The sequence below is a fragment of the Diadema antillarum genome, unplaced genomic scaffold (genome assembly GCF_040938485.1).
Source record: "Diadema antillarum isolate AM-2024a unplaced genomic scaffold, OU_Dant_1.0 seq00001373_RagTag, whole genome shotgun sequence".
Taxonomy (NCBI): domain Eukaryota; kingdom Metazoa; phylum Echinodermata; class Echinoidea; order Diadematoida; family Diadematidae; genus Diadema; species Diadema antillarum.
In genome coordinates, this window is record NW_027272134.1 from 1358966 (window position 1) to 1379449 (window position 20484).

Genomic DNA, 20484 nt, shown 5'->3' on the forward strand with positions numbered 1-20484 from the left:
AATAGCAGGTTGAGTCAGGATTTTTTTTTTCTTTTTTTTTTTTCTTATTAGACCAGGCAAAGGTAGTAAAATGACAGTGACCACAGAGCAGTAACAAATTTTCGACGAAATCAACCTGAGAAGTAATCAAAGTGACACATCCTCCTCCCCTTGAACACTTAGCTCCTGTTGTTTGTATTGTTTATGAAGAAATGTGGGGAGATGATGATCGCTGAATGGAATTTTTCTTCCAAAGTGCATCTTGCAAAGTGCCGACAGTCGAAGGTCATCCAAGCGGAATCTACACTATACCTCAGTGGAGCTTCAGAGATAAAAAGAGATCCTCACTGTGATCAAGTGGGATGGAATGTCTTTGGTTCTTCTGGCAGGTTCATAAAATCAAGTGATAAAAGTTGGCACCTCTTTGCACAGTGGTGTTATAAAATGGATGCGTGGTGTTCTCAGCTATTGTTACTGGTAGTGATGAGCTTTTAAAGGCTGTATGTATGTACAAATGTACTTGTATGCCTCTCTCTCTCTCCCACCATCTTTTGCCATCTAAAGTAACAAGCGTAGCATGCTGTCAGCCTCCATAATTGCATTGATACAGAGAGGGACACTCATATTTTGGGAAAGTAAGTGGAAAGCTTTGGATCGATGTCAGGAGCTCCATGGAGAGTCTGTGGGACCTCAAACCCATTTAATATTCATTGAAGGTTTCCATTGCTAATGGAGAACAGTTTCTTCTTCCCCCTCTTTGCATAAATTTAGGTAGAGAAAAAAAAAACCAAACATAAATGATTTCATGGAGATGGAATTATCTTCTCTTTTTTTTACCTTAATTCATAAAGTTTATTTTGTTTTCTGTTTTCCTTCATGGACTGTAACTTGCTGCCTTTTTTTTTATCAAGGGTGTTTGTTTGCGCAAGCCTAATTGCACTACACAGACATTCAGTCGCTTCAAGCTTCACGTCTCTGCCATAAGTCATGAGCATTTGTTACATAGGGGAAGACGGTAATTGGTCTTTGAGCATGCTCCAAAGTCCATCAGCAGGGCAATTTGGCTACTAATTAAATGAGTGATTCAAGATCCAGCGGGAAGGTCAATGGCTTAATTATTGAATGGAATGACATTTCGCTGACACTTCTCACTTTCAGACGTGTCAAGCATGAGGATGATGTCAATCACAAATCTTTCCTGCCGTATTTCCCCTGAATAAAGTTTTCCTAGCTTTGTCTTTTTTTTTTTATTTAAGCTTTTTTTCGTATTGATACTTTTAAAAATGCCAATCTTAAACATTATATGAGTGTTATTATTATTTCTTTTTTTTACATAATCAACATTATGGGAGCTGGCAGTAAGATTTGATAAACTTGTCAAGGGTGTTTTTACTGTTTTAACTGTATATTATGTTTATTTGCATAAGTTTGATTTGTAGTTAACACCTTTTGAAACTGTCTTTAAGAAGATGCCCTGTACTCTGATTGTCAGTAGTTTAGTGCTTGGTGACCATACATCACAAAAGTATGACCCTTCGTCATTTTATCTGAATTATGGTTTGTGTGACAAAATATGTACATTCCTATATGCTATTGATAGTTCTTTCCTGTTAAATTTGATTGCTTTGTGAAGGTTTTATTCAGTAACAGCAACAAGGGAAAACATTGGTCATATACAACACGTAGCATCAAAGCGAATTTAGATCATGTTCTATCCATTAGTATGATGCTAAGCACTGCAGTATAACCAGTGTATATTACAACAGTCATCAAACTTCATCAATAATACTACTGGTAAGTTTTGCCCACTTGGAGCCGATGTCATAAATGAGTTCCATGTGCAGTCATCAAGGCATACACGGACAATTTCTTGGAAACTTCTCTCCGGCTGCAAATGGCACAAGCAATTTCAGTTAACCAATTAAGATTTGGCATTTGGCCCACATTAGCTTCGCAGAAGCGTGAACGTTCCCTTTGTATATGTTAAGTTGACACTGTTGGTATCATTTTACATGGGCTGCAAATTCATGCCTCTCAACTCTTGTGAATGATGTCACGATTTGCCGGTTTATCCTGCTGGTGTATAACCAGCATTATGATTAGAAGGATCTTTGCAGATATCCCTGAAAAAGGGAATATTTATGTACACTATTACCACTTCCGTTTCGTGCCATTAATCTCTTTACAGGGCCTGGCCATTGAGTGAACCCCAAATCAATTATCATTACCATCTTTATTATTCACATTTTCTTTAAAATCAATGGGAAGGCATATTCAGTGTAATTGCTGCTTTACAATGGTGCCCTGTACACATACTTACGGATAAACGACCGCCTGCAATAAGCTACATATACTGTATTTACAAAACAAACATATCGTCAACTCAGAAACTGAAGGGTGTTATCACAATTTTTTATTGGTATCACATTGTAGAGCTTGATCTCTACTTTATGATATCAATTTTAAATAATCTTAATTTTTCAGTGAAATGATGAAAATCAAAACTACAAGAGTGCTGTTTTAACCAATATGTGGAACAATGCTCTCAAATGTACCCACTTTTTATTTAATAAGCTTTTTATTTCATGTGAATTGATTGTTTCATTCTTATTTATGCTAAAATCTTAGAATGAGATAACGCTCTTCTGTTCTCAACTGACAATATGAATGATAAGCTTAACTACACGTGTGCATCAAATGTAGATGAGAATCAGGAAATGGGAATGCCACTTGGAAGTTAGAGTAAAAAGTAATTGTGCTGAAAATGTTGAATTTACAGAGTAAATCTTAAGCATACAGATAAACCTTGAAGAACTTGTTTTAAATGCATTCAGCGGCAAAGACAGCTGTACTGCAGCTTGTGTGTTGATCTGTCATATAATGTAAAAGCCGAAATATGGTGTGTAGAAAATCATTGTAATGAATTGCTGTGTGCATTGCCCTTTTCATTTATTTTTCTTTAAAGTTAAGTACAAAATGAGCTGTATGTATTTCTAGCACAATTGACTGCCATTTAGTTTGTTTTCTATTTTATCCTTGTTAAATTCTTGTTACTTTTAATAATGACTATGCTACTCTTTAATTTAGAGTCAAAAACAATATCACCAAGAAGATTGCAAAATGAATGGTCAGCAGAAAAATGATAAATTTGATGATTTATTACAAATCAGCAGTTTGATATCTTACATCCCTCCTGTCTGCACTTAAAAGGCATTTTAAGCTGTCAGTTTTTATCTTTGCATTTCGCCATTTTTGGTTCTTTGTGTTACTACCATATTTTTCATTGACCAATTGTATTTAATGCCCTACATGCATTTTAGACATTATTTAAATGTAAAAATTGATTTTCTCAGAAGTATCTATATTCTAGCTGCCAACTTTCTTGCCATTTCTGTGGCAGGATTTTAAAACTGAAGTTTGACAATTTGGCTAATTTGGGAAATATCAATGAATCTTGAGTAAGTAAAACAAATCAAAACAAGGCAATCAATGTTTTACATGCATGTGTACTTCATAAAGCTTTGTCATAATGACTTACATGATAGTTTTTTTTTTTTTCTTTTACACTTCAGATGAAATGTTGCACATGCATTTCCCACCAATCAGTAGAGATGCCACGATTAGGTAGATATGAATGATGCGTACAATTCACAATTTGTCAGTGCTAAGATTTTATTGAGGAGAAACATTCTTATGTACAAGGGTTTATGCTGCAACTCTGCAAAGTATGCTGATATTTTACTAAAAACCAACTTCATCATGTGCTTGTAGCACACTGTAGTATTTAAAGTGACTTTATGCATCTTCATTCAAGTCTATCAAAGATCAAAGTCTTCCTTTTTTTTTTCTTTTGAGATATGAACTGTATATCTCAGACTTTGTTTCCCTATCTTATTGGGTTGCTTAATGCTCCTTCCATGCTTCTGTAGATCAAGGAGTTTTGTGATAATGATATATGCCCAATGACTGAATGACACAATTCACATTCATTCGTATTAAATGCCACCTCTATGATCTTAAAATGAAACCAACTAACTTTAATGACATGAATGTAAAGAGAGCCATCTCATTATTTACCTGTTTTAGCGAAATTTGAGACTGTAGCTCTCTCTCTCTCTTTCTTCTTATTTCCTTTGACTGGATGACGTATTGAGAATCATTCGCTGAAGTGAAAGTCTGTAATTAGAGTCTTTGAGAAAGATCCATTGATGAATTGGTGGTGCTGTGCTGGCTGGCGGACTGGGGTTGACTGACGAGGATCTTGATGAGTTTCTTCTGATGACCAGGACGAAGTGAAAGAGAGGGGGTCGATGAGGTCATATGCTTTCTTGGACCATACACACTGGAACATGGTATTAAAGGACAAGTCCACCTTCATATACATAAGGATTGCAAGAATGCAGCAATATTAGTAGAACGCATCAGAGAAAGTTTGAGGAAAATCGGACAATCCGTCCAAAAGTATGTGCGCAGTCACTGCTGGATGAGAAGATTACTATAGTGTATGATGTCACATGCATACAACGATATAAGGAAAATAAAAAAGAATTTCTCAAAATTTTACAAGTGCATGTTTCTTCGACTTGTTACTGATGTATGTTAAGGATGATATTATTCCCCCTACCTTCTGAAAGAGAGAAGTCGACTGTTCTTTTGTTGTGCGAGAAAAATGGAAATATGTTGGATTTTCTTTATTCTTTCTTTATATCGTTGTACACATGTGACATCACAAGCTATAGTAGTCTTTTCATCCAGCCGTGACAGAGCAGAAACTTCAAGAATTCATTTAACTTTTGAACAGATTGTCCGATTTTCCTTTAATAAACTCTCACTGATGTGTTCTACTAATATTGCTGCATTCACTCAACCCACATGTCTATGAAGGTGAACTTGTCCGTTAAGAGTGGCTTCATCTGTAATCCCGTCATGTAATTTTGTAGATGGTGGTATACATGAGGCGAAGGGGTGATCCTCAAATCTACACCACCTCTCGCTTCACAGCATGGTAATATGATCGCAGCGACAACTCAGTTCTCTCGCGGGTTGATGATGAAAAGTTGCCGAGTAATTCCCAAGGCTATAGTATCAACTCATCTTGCCAATACCTCTCAAGCAGTGATGCTTTGCGAATCAAATTTTCTGCTGACATATCACCCCTGCAGCACATTTGCCATCCCCTCAAGATCCAATTTCACAAATTTATGGTATCATATATACTTTCAAGTGGTTAACATTCGGTCCTCTCTGCTGATACAAAACTGCCAGGCATGCTGTGCTGGGAGATACATTTGCATATCTGCCTTCAGTCAATTTCAAGGATATGCTCTAGAAAGAAACAGTGCACATATCTTTTTTCCTCATGTTGGAACATGTCAGAAGGAAAAAACAAAACACAACAAAACAAGTTGACAACATATCTATTTTCCTTCTTCCTGTAGTGAGTGGTCGTGGAAAAGCTATCATTTATGCCTGAAGAATATATGTACACATTCATGTTATGATCTCAAAAACATGATGATCAATCTTCACTTTTGCTTTCTTTTCTTTGTCTTTTTTCTTTTACAAATCAGTCTTTTGTTTTAATTTTATGCATTCCAGTCTCTGCATACAATACACAAATAAAATATTTTCCTTCAGAGGCTGTTATTTTCTCTGTGTGAGATTTGTTTCCCCAAAACGAATGTCATCTTATCTTTATAACATGAACTGAGATATTCTACGAGTACCTATCAAAGGATTGTTTCGTTATATTGTTATTATTTGATTATACATTAAGATCAATAAGAGGAATGAGCAGTATGACAAATACTTTTGGTTCTTTTACTTTCGAAATACATTCGTAAGTCAATACCTTCTCGTAATGATGAGCAACGACACTTTTCAGTCGGCTGGAGTGGAGTGGAGGTTGAAATCCAAGAGAAGAGATCCTTCAAGCGCCCATACATGTGTCTCCTTGGAGGGGAACCATCACTCCATGGATGTCATTTGGTGGATCTTGCTGAACTGGTCTCAGGCAGTAGATGTGGCTCCTTGATTACCTGATGCATTATCTATTCCAATCCAGCCCAGAGCTCCATTCACAGGCATAGAGAGTCGCGTCTGCCTCAATTTGCCATAAAGTGATTAAGCCAATTTGCGAGCAAATAACTTCCCAGCCAGGCAGCCTTAACTCACGTCTTTATCCCCCGAACGCATCTCTTTTCCTCGAGCTTTCTATAGTTTGGTTCTGCTCTATCTCCTTGCCCGTCTTGCTCTTTCACTGTCTCTCTCTATCCCTAGATCGCTTGTCCAGTGATAAATCAGGGTTCGATGAAAAAATTCCCTGGCTGTCATGTTATTCTGTTTCACTGAGCGCACTGTGTCTAAAGTTCAACCAACAGCTAGCTTCCCCTGGGCTGGCTGCAGGGGGGACACTTGCAGCTAAATTGAGGCTTACGGACGTCCATTATCGTTTGATAAAGATTACATATGAAGACAAAACCCGTTATCTGTAGCTCTGTTGCTATGAACATGCTTTTTGGCTGTGTTTATCTTTACAGTCCTGCCTCAGTGCTTCCTGGGATTTTAAATGGCACTTTTGAAATCTCAACTGAAAGGCATATAAATTTCACAACTTCTTATATGCAGTTTGTCTTTTTATATAGTTTCCCCTTTCATATATTCACTATCCTATTCAGGAGTCAGGAGATTGTGTTTTTGTTTTTGTTTGTTTTTGTTTGTTTTTTAGTATTAAGGCTGTCATTGGGAATGGCTTGTTACACAGGTGCAGGTATGTACAAATGTAGTTACCATGTCAAGCAGCTATAGGTCAACTGTGTTTGAAGTGCTGAACTCAGTTGCACACATCTTTTCTTTTTTTTTAATCAATGCAACCTCAACAAGTAGAAAATGACAAACTTCAGACAGTGAAAGAAGATAGTATGATTTTAGAAAAAAAAATCATACCAAGGAGCAGAAATAATAAATATGAAATACCTTTTCAATATACCTATTACGAAGAGCACTGTGAACGTTACTCTTTAAATGCACATCGTCAAGAAAAGACACTACGGCCGTTGCACAAAAGAAACTTATTATGGCCATTATACATTGGTTCACCTGAATGAAGGCTCTCATCAATTGTTATGATCACGTAATGTGTTTTGTGTTCACAGGTAATTTTAATATTACTTCTTTGTTGAACTCATGGTCAGATTTTAGGCAATTGTGTCTAACTCAGAAATCTTTCGTAGGGCTGGGGATGCAAATGAGTCAGATGATTCTAGTAGCCAACATGGTAGCAATTAGAATTGCTTTCAGCTACCCATAAAGTTGAAGATTATTGTTCCTGACAGTGGCAGTGGTTGCTCAATGGCAATGGCCCAGCGACCCGGGCCACTAATAGGTGATGTCGGGCCATCAAATTTCCAAATAGGCTATCTTTTAGTGGCCCGATTGGGTACACAAGATTCAAAATGGATTATGTTCCCTTTTTGTTTCGGGCCACTACATTTCTTTTAGGAGTCACCTAAATTTCAGATTGAAAAATTTGAGTAGCCCAAATGAGCCCCCCAGAGCAAAAAAGTTAGTGTCAAGCCCTTTTGAATTGTATGTGGCAGTTGCTGTTGTTGTTTTTTTCATGAAAATTAGGATGGTGTGCATTTAGAGGGTTTGTACCAAAGCCTTCAGGAGAATATTACAAATATCAGATATGCACCACCACTTAGAACATTACTTTGGGGTCTCTGAAGAAGATGATTTGTACATGACAGGACGTCTTTAAACCACTTGCCTGAATTTCCTGCGAGCCTTACTCATAATGTATCACCAAAATGCCAGACATAGTTTTGATGGACCACCGTCGTTAGGGCTGACCGTCAAAACACTGCCTGTGTAAAACTCAATGGTCAGACAAGTGTTTCCGCTTGACCTAATGGCCTAGACACAGTTCATCTCAAGTCACATCTAGCTCGTGTCCAGGATATTGAAAAGCCCTTTTTTAATTCCATGACCACTGGTGTCTGAACTTTTCTCATTATCATAGTACAAAAAAAAAAAGGTCATGGGAGGTAACACTATCGTGTCTTAATTTTTAATGCATAAAGTAATTGAAGTAACTTATGTTTGTAAACTCTTATACGAGAAGATAACAAATTGAAACCATCCCAAAGAACCGCCATGAGCACCAAAAGGTGGACCTGTGTGCTTTACAAAAAGCCACTATTATTATTATTATTATTATCATTATTATTATTATTATTATTATTATTATTATTATTATTATTATTATTATTATTATTATCATTATTAAGAAGGAGATGATAGATCTTGAACAGTGCAAAGCCACTTCTGTTTTTACCGTCTTTTGTGATTGTGTATATGTGTTTATTTTCAAGTTTGTTGAGGTACAGTACCGGTATGTAGTTTGAATGAGATAGTCAGACTTTACACTGCTTTTATGTCTTGATATTTGTAATTTCAGAACTGTAAATGAAGTGCAAGACAGTTTGACTGACATACAGAAGTGTCATTTTAGGGCCAATTTTGTTTGGACTTGAATAAAATGATAAAATAACAAAACTAATTACTACAATTGATATTTATTCAGTGGGAACCAGAACAATAGCACAGACATGATGCCATTAAATACAATGTAAGAAGAACATTTTTATGATGATCTTTATAGTATCATTTTGTTTCTGTAATACACTATGAACACACAAAGTACAGGCTACTAGAATAAATATGGTGATTTTAAAAAATGATGAAAATATTCACTTCAAAGAGGTCAAAATGGACAATGACACATAGACCATTAATACTTTCTTGTTGATTAGAAGCAAGTAGAAATATGATTCATTTGTCCATGTATCTACAGTATATGACACTTAGTAGAATTTCCATTTACATACAGCTGTATAGGACTTTGCAGGATATCAGAGGGTGTCTTTCAAAAATTACCAAGCTGTAATGGAAGTGTGATGTACCATTGCTTTATGTAATCACCTGTCTTTTCACTGAATATATAATATCACATCATCCAGTGATTACATAGGACATCTCAGTGGAAAGATAACAGAAATCGATGCTACCTGTAAAAAGCTATGTTAATCCTTCCCATTACATATCATTAGGTTATAGATACGCAACTCCTGCGTGGAAAGTACGTGCAGTAATTTCCATTGCGCGATAAATCAGCCCCCGTGCGACTCCAGTCCATTGTCACTGGATATGTGCGGAACCAGTGATTGATGGCATGAGGCATTAGATGGGGTCACATGAAACACATTTTTAAAGTCATTTGCGGCATTGTATACAAACTTGACTTCTTGCACCGCAGCCAAGAACACAAGCCCTCCCTGATTCAGAAGTGTAGATAATGATTTTTAGTGTTAATACTAGAGCTAAGTTTGCAGTGTGTTTGTGTCTATTCTGTTTACTTTCTGTTTATCAGAAGCTCTGTGGGAGCACAGTGGTGGATCTATATCCAAAAGAGTTACATATTTTTCTCAGCATTATCAAATTTATGATTCATGAGAACAATGCTTTCTTGTATGACATACATTTGACAGGCTATCTATGAGGAATGGTATAAACTAATCCAAACTAGCTTCCAGCTTGATATCAATTCTGTCTTATGTACAAATCTTACCATTAGTGTTGGTGAGATCATCTCTGTCTACTGAGACTAATACACATCTCAAGAATAAGAACTCATGACCTAATATTTTTAGTTCACAATTTGATTCAACCAGAGCTATTAAAACAACAACAACAACAACAACAACAACACTAACAACAACAGCTCCTTCATATTGTTGAATACGTGCAAAATAGATATTTATTCTGCACTGTTTTGTTGTGTATGACGAATTCTTGGAAGCATCCAATGTTCATGAAAATTGATAACACACCAAATTATTACCTCCATTACAGAAGTGCAATGCATATCATTTCTTAGATGGGAAATCACAAAGTTCTCTCTCGCAAAGGAATAATAGATATGATGATACAGCATATCTCATTCGATAGCTTTGGTTCTTGATCACAAATTCAGCTTAGTTTGAAGTCTTGATTTGTTAAATATGATATATGCTTGACAAATATGTGGTACTTTGAGTAGAACAATGAACACAGCTGATATTCTTTGATTACAATTTCTGTTTTGTCATTACCATGACAAATCTATGATGAAACATGCAAACAAGACTTGTGATGAACTTATGTCATCTTTCAAATATTTGTTAAGAAAATGTATGCTAGCACAAATTTATCATAGAAAAAAAAAAGCTCATGTAGAATCCTGAAAAAAAAAAGGTTATTCAGTACTGTCAACTATAACAGACACACACATTAGCACACAGCTGGGTTAACACAACATCTTGTTTTACTTTTTTTAAGCTACAAACATTTCACACTGAGCTTGTATTCTTTGAACTTGAAGTGGTATTGTCCTGCTGGGAAATAGCTTTCAAGCACCCTGATGGTTTAGGGATGTCACTGTAACGGCAGGAGAACATGCACTTGAAAACAATCTTGAAGTCTGGATGCTTTGCAGCGTAGATGAAGGGATTTAGAGCTGCTGGTAAAACGAGCAACAGACCGAGGTAGGCTGTTGAGATGTAGTATTCTCGCACATAGAGATTTAGGGAGTAGGGCAGGACACAGACGAAGAATACCCCCACTACGATAGCCAGGTTCTTTGTGATGTTTATTTGCTTGACACTTGGGGTTCTCTTGGTCTGCATCTCCTGACCAGCCCCATCATCAGCTTCGAGGGTTTCAGTTGAGGCTGCATTGGATTTCATTCTTGTCTGCATGCCAGTGACATGCCTTCTCACAAACACATAAATGGCAACATAACAGAAGATGATGATGATAGTGCAGATAACAAAGGTCAGTGATGCGATTCCTTGGAAGACAGGGCTCACAGGGTGGTTTAAGTCCCATATGCACGATCTGAAGACGGGGTCATATACCAGGCCACCTGTTTTGGGGAACAACTGTAGTATCACAAGAGAGAAGAACGGGAAAGCCCAGACCGCCCCAATCATAGCTGCAATTCCTAGAGGCGTGTAGATCCGCTGCTGCAGCCTCCGGCTCCTGGTGATTGTGACGTACCGGTTGACAGCAATTGCTGTCAGGGTCAGGATGCTGGTGCTGTTGGTCTGGATCCCCACAGCGGCGATCAAATGGCAGAGCTGTGGGGCCAGGGGCCAGCCGGTCTGAGAGGAGATGCCTATAGCCTGAAACGGTAGGATTGTGGATGTGAGGAAGTCGGAGACACTGAGGCTGGAGACGAAGGCATTGGTCGATGTCTGCAGCTTCTTGGAGAGGGAGATGGCCACAAGTACGAGACAGTTGCCAATGATCCCTGTGACGCCAATCAGGAAGGTGATTGTTGCAACAATGATGGCGTGATATTGGTGGGCGTATATCGTTGGGTACTCTGATGTTGGCGTGACATTTTTAGTCCACATTTGATCAGCTGTTACTGAGTCCAGGTTTTCATCAGAGGTGGTGTTAAGTTCATCCATCATTGAAGATCTGTTTAGATGTAACAGAAGGGGAAATGACACTCATTACAACCTCAGGACATTAGTCTATTTTTTTTCTCTTGTATCCAAGCTGGATGATACTCGGGAATATAGTCTCAAAAGTTCACCTAGTTTATTTTTGAGAGTAACATGGAAACATAGCCAAGATAGCAGAATACCCTTCGAAAGTTGTCTGTCTTCATCATCAGATTGAATACAAGGTTTCCCTGTCAATAAGAGAAAGGATAGTATATTTTTATTGTGGCCTTCCATAGACCTTTATGAAGTTAATAAGAAACAAAAAGTGTAACATAATTCTGTGTCAGGAGTATATAGTATTTTTCCCATAATGCTCTGCTATTATGAAGATCAACAAAGAACAGAAAGTTATAGCCTTTCCTATATGGGCTACTTAATGTGAGGTTTTGCTGGATTCTCTGTATGGTTGGGCAGAAAACAAACAAACAAAAAACGGAGAGTAAAGGAATGATTGTTTAAAGTAATATCTAACTTAGATCACAGCTCTCTAAATTGACCAGGTTAACAGTATTTTGAAAAGTAAAGTCCTATAGATCAGTCTGCTTTAGCATCTGGAGATATGACTCATAAATCATAATCATCAAAATATTGTATAGTTGTTGCTTTTGCTAATTCAACTGCAGTGGGAAATGTGTAGGGATTGGGTTCCTGAGTGCTTCCTCCCAGCAAAGGCCATTGGTTGACAATTTCACTTGCGATGATCAAGGTTGCTGTAGTGAGGCTGCCTCCTACAAATTAATGCACATTATCATGAAACCCTGACCTTGAAGTGATCCTCTGTGGTGTGATAGACCACACAGCAGTGGTTAGTTGAATTTGGGTTAACCGCATCAGTCTTTACAGTATTTGTAACACCCTGTGTAATTCTTCAGGACAGTGGCTGGCATTCTTTCAATGAAATTGCATTGTGATCATGTGTGAAGTTATATTTTCAGTGTGACATTGCAGCTCATTTCCTATAGATATATATCTTCACAATTTTTGTCTTCCAAAATATCTTTCTAAAAAAGGGGGGGAGGGGTAAGCTCTCTTTTGCAAAATATCTTATAATTTCAAGGTAAGTCTTCTGTAGATCACAGTATGATATATCTTCCAGTTTAGAAATGATAAACTGGAATAGTGTTGTATTAAAATGTTATAGTTATTGAAATGTCCGTCAATGAACACCAAATTTATCAAATAACCCCCCCCCCCCACACACACACACACACACCAGCAATATGAATAAATTACCCCCCCCAAAAAAAAAAAAAAAATGCTTCATTTCTGTAAATTCAAGAAACATTAAAGATCTGAAGTTCTAAAGCTGTTGTGAGTGGCATATTCTCCACAACCCTAGAAGCATGTCTGTAGCTGTCTTTTGAATGTTTGAAAAAGAAAATCATCTAATTTTCACGGCAGAAATAAATCTTTCCCAGTGTTGCCTTTCTGCATCTAACTTTTTTTCTCATGCCCTTTTTACTCTTGTGTTTCTTAACCCCATACTTTCTCTGACCCAGGACTATCGTTAGTCTCGTACCAATTTTTTCAGCTTTTTACACTCGCAAATAAGTCCCGTACTAAGCTCTTGTCGGGGGTTAAGGAGAAAATTGACCTTTTTACACTCGTATTTCTTAGTCCGGTACTTTCCAAACCACATGAATATTCATGATTACACTGTGCACTGTACACGTACGCACCGGAAGCACTTGATTATCTCGTTTCTGATTGGTCAGTGAGGGTCGGACTTCGTCTCCGTCGCTTAGCCCCGGATTATTTTTTCGTTCTGTTTACACTCGTTTGCTTGGCACCGCAATTGCGGGGTTGCTAACCCTGCTAATTTGCATGGCCAGATAGTACGGGACTATCGGTGGGGCTAGCCCACTTTGGCAAAAACGAGTGTAAACAGAAAGTGGGCTAAGGAAAGTCCGGTACCAACGGTGGGGCTAAGGCCCCCCCCCCCCCCCCCCCCCCTTAGCCCCACCGTTGGTACGGGACTAAGCAAAAATTTGCAAGTGTAAAAAGCCCTTCAGTCTTTGATGCAAATAGTTTACCTGATCAAAGGAGAAAGGACATGAATTTGCCACATGCTGTTATTGATATGAAGACAATGAAGATTTCAACTTCTGCAAGATACCGTATAATTATAACAACAACAACAACTTGAATAACAATGTACAAAATGTTATTTTTGTGACTTTTTTTGCTAGTGGTAGGTAATGCTTTAAAACAAAACAAAGCAACAACTACAACTATGAAAGAAAGAAAGCAGTTATATTATACATACTTGATAGCACGTCTGCCACAGGTTGAGCTGGAAACGGCACATACCAGCACACAGGTCACAGTAATAATTGATACTGAGTGATCCCTCAATTCATGTGAAATACAATTCACTGACACGCAAGTGCCTGCAAATTTGACTTTACCACCGACACATCCTGGTCAAGAACAATGTATTTCTCTCCCTCTCTGTCTTTCACAATCTCACCCATGACTCATATTTTTTTCTTCCTCCCCTACTCTCTCTGTCACTATTCTGCCCACCCACATTTTTTAATGATGTTTTTATTTGAATTCCAATTCCATTTGATGTCACCATTATTTTAAAAAAAAACCAACAAATACAAACATTCACCTTGATGAACATGATCAAATTGAAAAACTACTGCGTAGTCATACAGAAAATAGACAAAACAATAAAAGGACAGCATGACATTACACACATACACACACACATACACACACACACACTCACACACACACCCACACACACACACACACACACAAACTATCTATCTATCTATCTATCTATTCATCTGTCTATCTATTCATCTATCTATCTATCTCTTTGGCATTTCACGCTCACCAACACAAATGATTCTCATGCTTCCTTCAGTATGTGTTACTACTTTGCTTAGTTCCCAAGGTATCCCATGGCAAGTTCACCTAATGATTTCACGACTTTAAGAATAGAACTTCACTTTTATTCAATGCTTCCATGTATGAATAGAGAAAACTGTGATTACATATTGCCAACATGGAACATTAAAAAACATGTCTGTGTGTGTACTTCATTTTTTTGTCACCTTCACCTTGATGTTGTTGAATTGTTGTTTTCTCTAACCACATCAAACATATTTTTATCTTTGACAAATATAGAGTGATGGACTGTTGCCTGTCTCAAAACTGTGCATATTCAAAGAAAATGGAAGATCACAGTTTACATGCTGCTCACACAAAAAACTCTTTAACCCTAAAAGGGCCGGGGGGGGGGGGGGGGGCAGAATCCGCCCCCCTCGACGTTTCGTGCTATAATTCTGTAATGCGAGAAGGCCTCGTCGCGAGGCTTCTTGACTTTCTTTGTTCAAGTCTCGCGCAACTTTTGAGACCAAATTTGCAACGTCCGCACATACTTTTGCGAAGCCACGCCCATTTTTGTAACGGAATGTCACCCCAAAACGGGCACAATTTTGTGATTTTGTGTACATTTCCTATGGAAAACAGTGCTCTGTCATGAAAGTCATAAAAACCTGATTATTTTTACAATTAATCACTTTCCTTGATTAATTTTATGCTAATTATGGTAAAAAAGGGGTCAGTGACAATTTCCAATAATAAAAAAAGAAAAAACAAAAGTTGAAAAACAGAGAAATACATAGGAAATTCTGAAAACAATAAAATACATAAGAACTGAAATGAGTTTTGGAAGTTTTTGTGATGTACAATTGTTGAATATGCTAAAACAGATTTACAGATCAAAAATTAGACTCTCAATGCTTTTAATTAGGCTAAAATATGATCTTGAGCCTAATTTGCATGATTTATTAATTAGAATTAGAAATTGTTTCAAAATATCTTTTTACACAATCTTGTGTGTGTGTGGGGGGGGGGGGCATAGCCAAAAAAGCCTGGCCCTTTTAGGGTTAAGGGCAAATGTTAAGACAAGATAGACAACCTGACAAGAAATGTAAGAAGTTCCTGTGGCAAATAGGTTGCACATCCTGCTTCTTCATACTAAGCTAGGAAAGCTGTCTTCCTACCTTTGAGTGGTTTAGGCTTTGATTTGAACATTAAAAATGGAATATTGACAAGTAGCATAAGAATAAGACCAAGAGGAAAAGGCCCATATATATATGGTGTCAAGTATTGTTACTTGTATCTCTGTATATGTTTCTGATAGTCAGCTAATGCTGATGACTACTGACTAGGGGTAATGGGGTTATTGGTTAGATACCCATACTTGGTAACATCCATGATTCTGAATTGTTATTAATGTGATAAATGATATTTTTGTAACTTTTTTTGTTTTGGGGGTGGCATGGAACACCCTGGAGTGATGTGGGACAGATGGAACGTTAGAGAACTTAAAGGTAAACATTTGTAGCTTTTGTGCTGACTGCATACAAGAACATCAAAGTATAGTTGCATAAAAGTCAAGAATTTTACATGATATATGTAAGGAATGTTTACAAGCATCTACCAGTCATAAAACTGCTTCTTGAACATGAGAAATGCTTACGTTGGAAATTTTGCTATTCACTCTCTCAAAGTTGATGTTAAAGTTTGATTTTATGTTCTATATTATGCTTCACTGAAATATCAGACTGCCATTCTATTGTGATCGCATCATTTTACATTAAATTCGGAAACCGTGTTTGATTCACACTTGTGTTTGTGTTTGTGTTTGTGATGCAAAGCTTTCATAAACTTTTTTTCTGCCACAGAATAAGAGTTAAAAAGGGAAAAAAAGGCATTTGCATTTCAGCACAGAAAATACATTTGTCATTTTACATCTGATATGACATCAAAGTTTGACCTTCGGAAATCTGCTTTTTAATATGTAGTTTTAATCATAGATTAAGTTTTTTTTTTTCACTTTTCATGAGTTCACAGAAATCAGATATAAGTCAAGTGAATCATTAAAAAAAAAAATCCTGAAACTTAAGAAATCAATCAGTGAAAGTTTGAACAAAATTGGACGAGGCAAAGAGTAATATGACTTTTTATACCCCCGCCAAACGAAGTTTGAAGGGGGTATATAGGAATCAGCGGACGGTCGGTCGGGCGGTCGGTCGGGCGGTCGGTCCGTTGCAAATCTTGCGTCGCGAACTACTTCCTCAGTTTTCAACTGATTCCCATAAAACTTTGCACAGATGTGTGCCTTGGGTTGTAGATGTGCAAGACATATTTTTTGACAGTACCCAAAAGTACGTTGCCATGGTAACGGCATATTATGGGCAAAAATGGGTACAAATCTTGCGTCGCGAACTCCTCCCACAGTTTTTGATCAATTTTTATGAAATTAGGTACAGATGTTCATCTGAATATGATAATGTGCAAGACACATATTTCCGCAGTGGCAAAAAGTGTGTTGCCATGGTAACGGCATGTTTTTGGTAAAATATAGGGCAAAATGCTTCATGGCAAAACTGCTTCATCAGTGTTCTTCCAATTCTCATGGAATTCATATTGAATGTTTGTCTTAGGATATAGGTCAGCATGACACATTTCTTGACAGTGACAAAAAGTATGTTGCCATGGTAACAGCTCACATATTATGAGCCAAAATGATGGAAAATTTTGTGTTGCAAACTACTTCCTCAGTTTTTGCCCAATTTCCATGAAACTTGGTACAGATGTGTGCCTTTGGTTGTAGATGTGCAAGACGCATTTTTCGACAGTACCCGAAAGTACGTTGCCATGGTAACGGCATATTAATGGCAGAAGATCAAGGAAAGATCTTGCGGATTTAACTACTTCCTCAGTTTTTTTACCAAAGCTTATGAAATGTTGTTTTGACCAAAGCTTATGAAATGTTGTTTGGTGGGGGTATAACCAGTCGCTGTAGCGACATTTCTAGTTATTGATGTCATTGCAGACTTTTTTCTTTTTCTACTTTTCATGTGATCATACCATGAAGTCAGATATTCTCTGTGTTATGTTTTTACATGATATCAAATGTTAGCTGGAATTTGAATGTTCATCTTTTAGCGGACTACCGGTGCTGACATCTTGTGGCCTTGCATGTGTGTGTTGCCCTTTCCCTTTAGTTGAAGTAGAGATTCATGGCTGCTGGTTGACATCATCTGGCCTTGTTTTTGGATATCGTCCCTTCTCATATTACTCGGAAATCTGTCGCCCACTGGTTTAATTTTGCTTGATAAAAATCCTATCCACCCAAATGACCAAGGGCTGGAGAATCCAAGGTCAGAGGATGTCAGCTGACCACTTCCTACCAGTGGGTGGGTTTCCTTTGATTTGACAGGATATTGTCATGATGACACTTCCTTTAAATTTGTGCTTATTTATTTTATTCATTTTTTTTAGGGGGGGGGGTATAATCGCTACCTGATGTCATTTCAAAAAGGTGTTTCATATGTGGTAGAGTTTAGCTAAATGTAACGTCAGGTATAATTGTGAGATGCGATAATATCAGTACGGGTATGTGTTTTATGTTGTTAACTCATAAGTACTAAAGGCATCCCCAGTGGCCATGAGGCTGTGTGGCATATTTCTAACCTGTGACATTGCTATTTCATGAGTCATCAATCTGAGTTGTATGTACAGGTACCCACTGAAAAAAAAAAACACCACAAGACACTGACCAATACATGTACTTCAAATTCCATGAAAAGTGGATAGAACGATGCGCCAAATACAGGTTGATATTTTTTTTTGCTATCAGAATTAAATGTTTTCTGAGGAAATTTGACTTTGACTTGTTTTTCCTGTTCTTTTTTTCTGATGCTCAATTTAAACTGTTTTAATAGTTGATAAAGGCTGAGACAATCCTGCTTTCATAATGTACAGTGTATGTAAAATCAAACAAACCACTTTAAAAATCATGTGTGTGATTCAATCTTTCATGTGAAAAGGAGCACTCAAAATGTTTGGGTCGATTGTAATTATGCTATCTTTATGCATATATAGTAAATGTATATCACACATATCCATTTTTTATTCATATGTATTTCATATCCTTGAAGGTGATGAGTGCCATCTCGGAGGATGACTGGACGACTGGTAAGTGCTTCCAGACGGGGTCATCATCGTCCCCGTCATCATCATCGCTATCATCCCATTCAGGCAGTCTCCACCGATCGAAGCCCAACGTCGTGAAGCCCTTCGCCAATCCACAGCGGGCAGGCCTGAAGAGTGACAAACGCCAGACCTTTGTAAGAGCTAGTCCCCTATCTTGTCACAAGCAATTGCAGCCACTCGTCCACTCTCATCTCCTCTGGGTGCTATTTTGAGATGTCTGTTATGGTGGAATCGTAAATAATGGTCACACCTATTGTTATGTTTGTCATTGCCTGGTGGCGTGAAACGCTACCCCATTTTCACCCTCATAAATAAAAGTCTGTGTACGTTTCCCACCAGTATGGCCAATGAGTAGCCATTTCCTTTTCCTAAGGAGCTAACTCATTTCACTGTGTAATGGCATCTCAAAGGCACTCTACCAAATAGTCTATGCTCAAGGGTAATAATAAATTTTTTCTTCCCTTGACGACCCTTCATTATTCTCCCTTTATTTCATTATTGGCTATGTTTCTTTGTTTTGTTTGTTTTATTCCTTAAAGATGTGTTATCTCTTTCTAACCTTTTCTTCAGCATCTTTGCATACCTCATCCAAGTAAAGTCAGACAAAAAGAAGTTATGAAAATAATATGGTCAGAAATTCTATATGTAAGAAACCAGTGATATTGATCACAAAGACAAGTGAAAGGGAGACAGATTTGATGATATCTCTAAAGATGTTTTAGCTTTTACTTATCTCTGTATAAAATTCATGTAGAGATATATATAGAGATATATAAGTATATATTCATATATATAGTATGTTATATATATTTTTGTATGTCACCTTGTGGAGAAACTACATGCCCATTGTGACTACATTTAAAGGAGCACTGGATGTTTAAGGAGTCAAATTTGTGTCTCCTTTATGTTTTCAACTGTATTTCATCCCATTCAATCCAGGCTTTACTGCTGACAATGCTTAGTACACATTTTCCATACGCTGTCTCCCTAAGGCTGTATCCAGAGTGATACGTATCGACATGGTGTCAGTGAACTATCTCTCATTCCACTACTGCAGAAGCCACGGATTGTTAAACCCCTCTTTGACCCCGCCCTCCCTGGTTGCCTGGTGATGCCCCGCCCCCCATCATCCCACCAATGGCAGCACAACGAGCGAGATGACACCCTCGTCGATGTGGTGGTGGATCCCCACCTGGCGACGCAGCTCAGGCCCCACCAGCGCGATGGCGTGCTCTTTCTGTATGAATGCGTCATGGGACTGCGGCAATTCCAGGGCAACGGTGCCATTCTGGCGTAAGTCTGTATTTTGCGCAATCCCTAGATTCTTTTTCTGTGTGTATTCATAGCATAGTAATAAGAACTGGTGCATTTGAGAAGAACTCATTGCCAAATTTGAAGAAATCTGTGAAATTAAGTCAAGACTAGTTTGTGTTTGGGCATATTGTTTTTGAGATGTGAAATACATGCCAAGAAAACATGTGCTGGAAATACATGTACAAAATTGTATATTAAACAGATATAATGTTATTCTCTATTTTCTGATCTTTATTTTTCTTTCCCCATAAATACACAGAGATGAGATGGGCCTGGGAAAGACACTGCAGTGCATTACACTTATATGGTATGTTGAACCATCTGGAAGTCTGGTTAAGTCCTGTCAATCTTTGCTGAGATTTTGTAAAATGTGTTCAGTGCATGCGATTGAGCTTCTCACAACTCTACACCAAGTGACCCATCTGGCCATCTGACCCATGGACTTCTCAATTTCATTCTTGCCTTAACCGGTCTATTCCCAGTAGCTTTGCAAACAATGCTAACTAGTTTTCTCTTAGAATGTTACATAAACAGAAATAAAGCAAAATACAGCTACAATTGTCATACTTTACAATAAATCAAGATTTAATGTAAATCGCACAAACACACATAC

General features: G+C 37.7%; 2 protein-coding genes across 2 annotated transcripts in view; one reads left to right on the top strand and one right to left on the bottom strand.

Annotated features, from left to right (window-relative positions):
- LOC139708801 (DNA repair and recombination protein RAD54B-like) overlaps positions 1–20484 on the top strand; it is a 291148-nt gene that overhangs the window by 250540 nt on the left and 20124 nt on the right. The window contains exons 5-7 of the mRNA XM_071620750.1: positions 18503–18697; positions 19615–19850; positions 20131–20178. Coding sequence (XP_071476851.1) covers positions 18503–18697; positions 19615–19850; positions 20131–20178 — 479 coding nt within the window. The remainder of the gene's footprint in view (positions 1–18502; positions 18698–19614; positions 19851–20130; positions 20179–20484) is intronic.
- LOC139708787 (5-hydroxytryptamine receptor 4-like) lies at positions 10371–11495 on the bottom strand. The gene has a single exon (XM_071620736.1). It carries the CDS (start codon positions 11493–11495, stop codon positions 10371–10373), a length of 1125 nt encoding a protein of 374 aa, XP_071476837.1.

Bases quoted from the DNA above. Each gene is read 5' to 3' on its own strand.
- LOC139708787 (XM_071620736.1), bottom strand. From the start codon at position 11,495: ATGGATGAACTTAACACCACCTCTGATGAAAACCTGGACTCAGTAACA.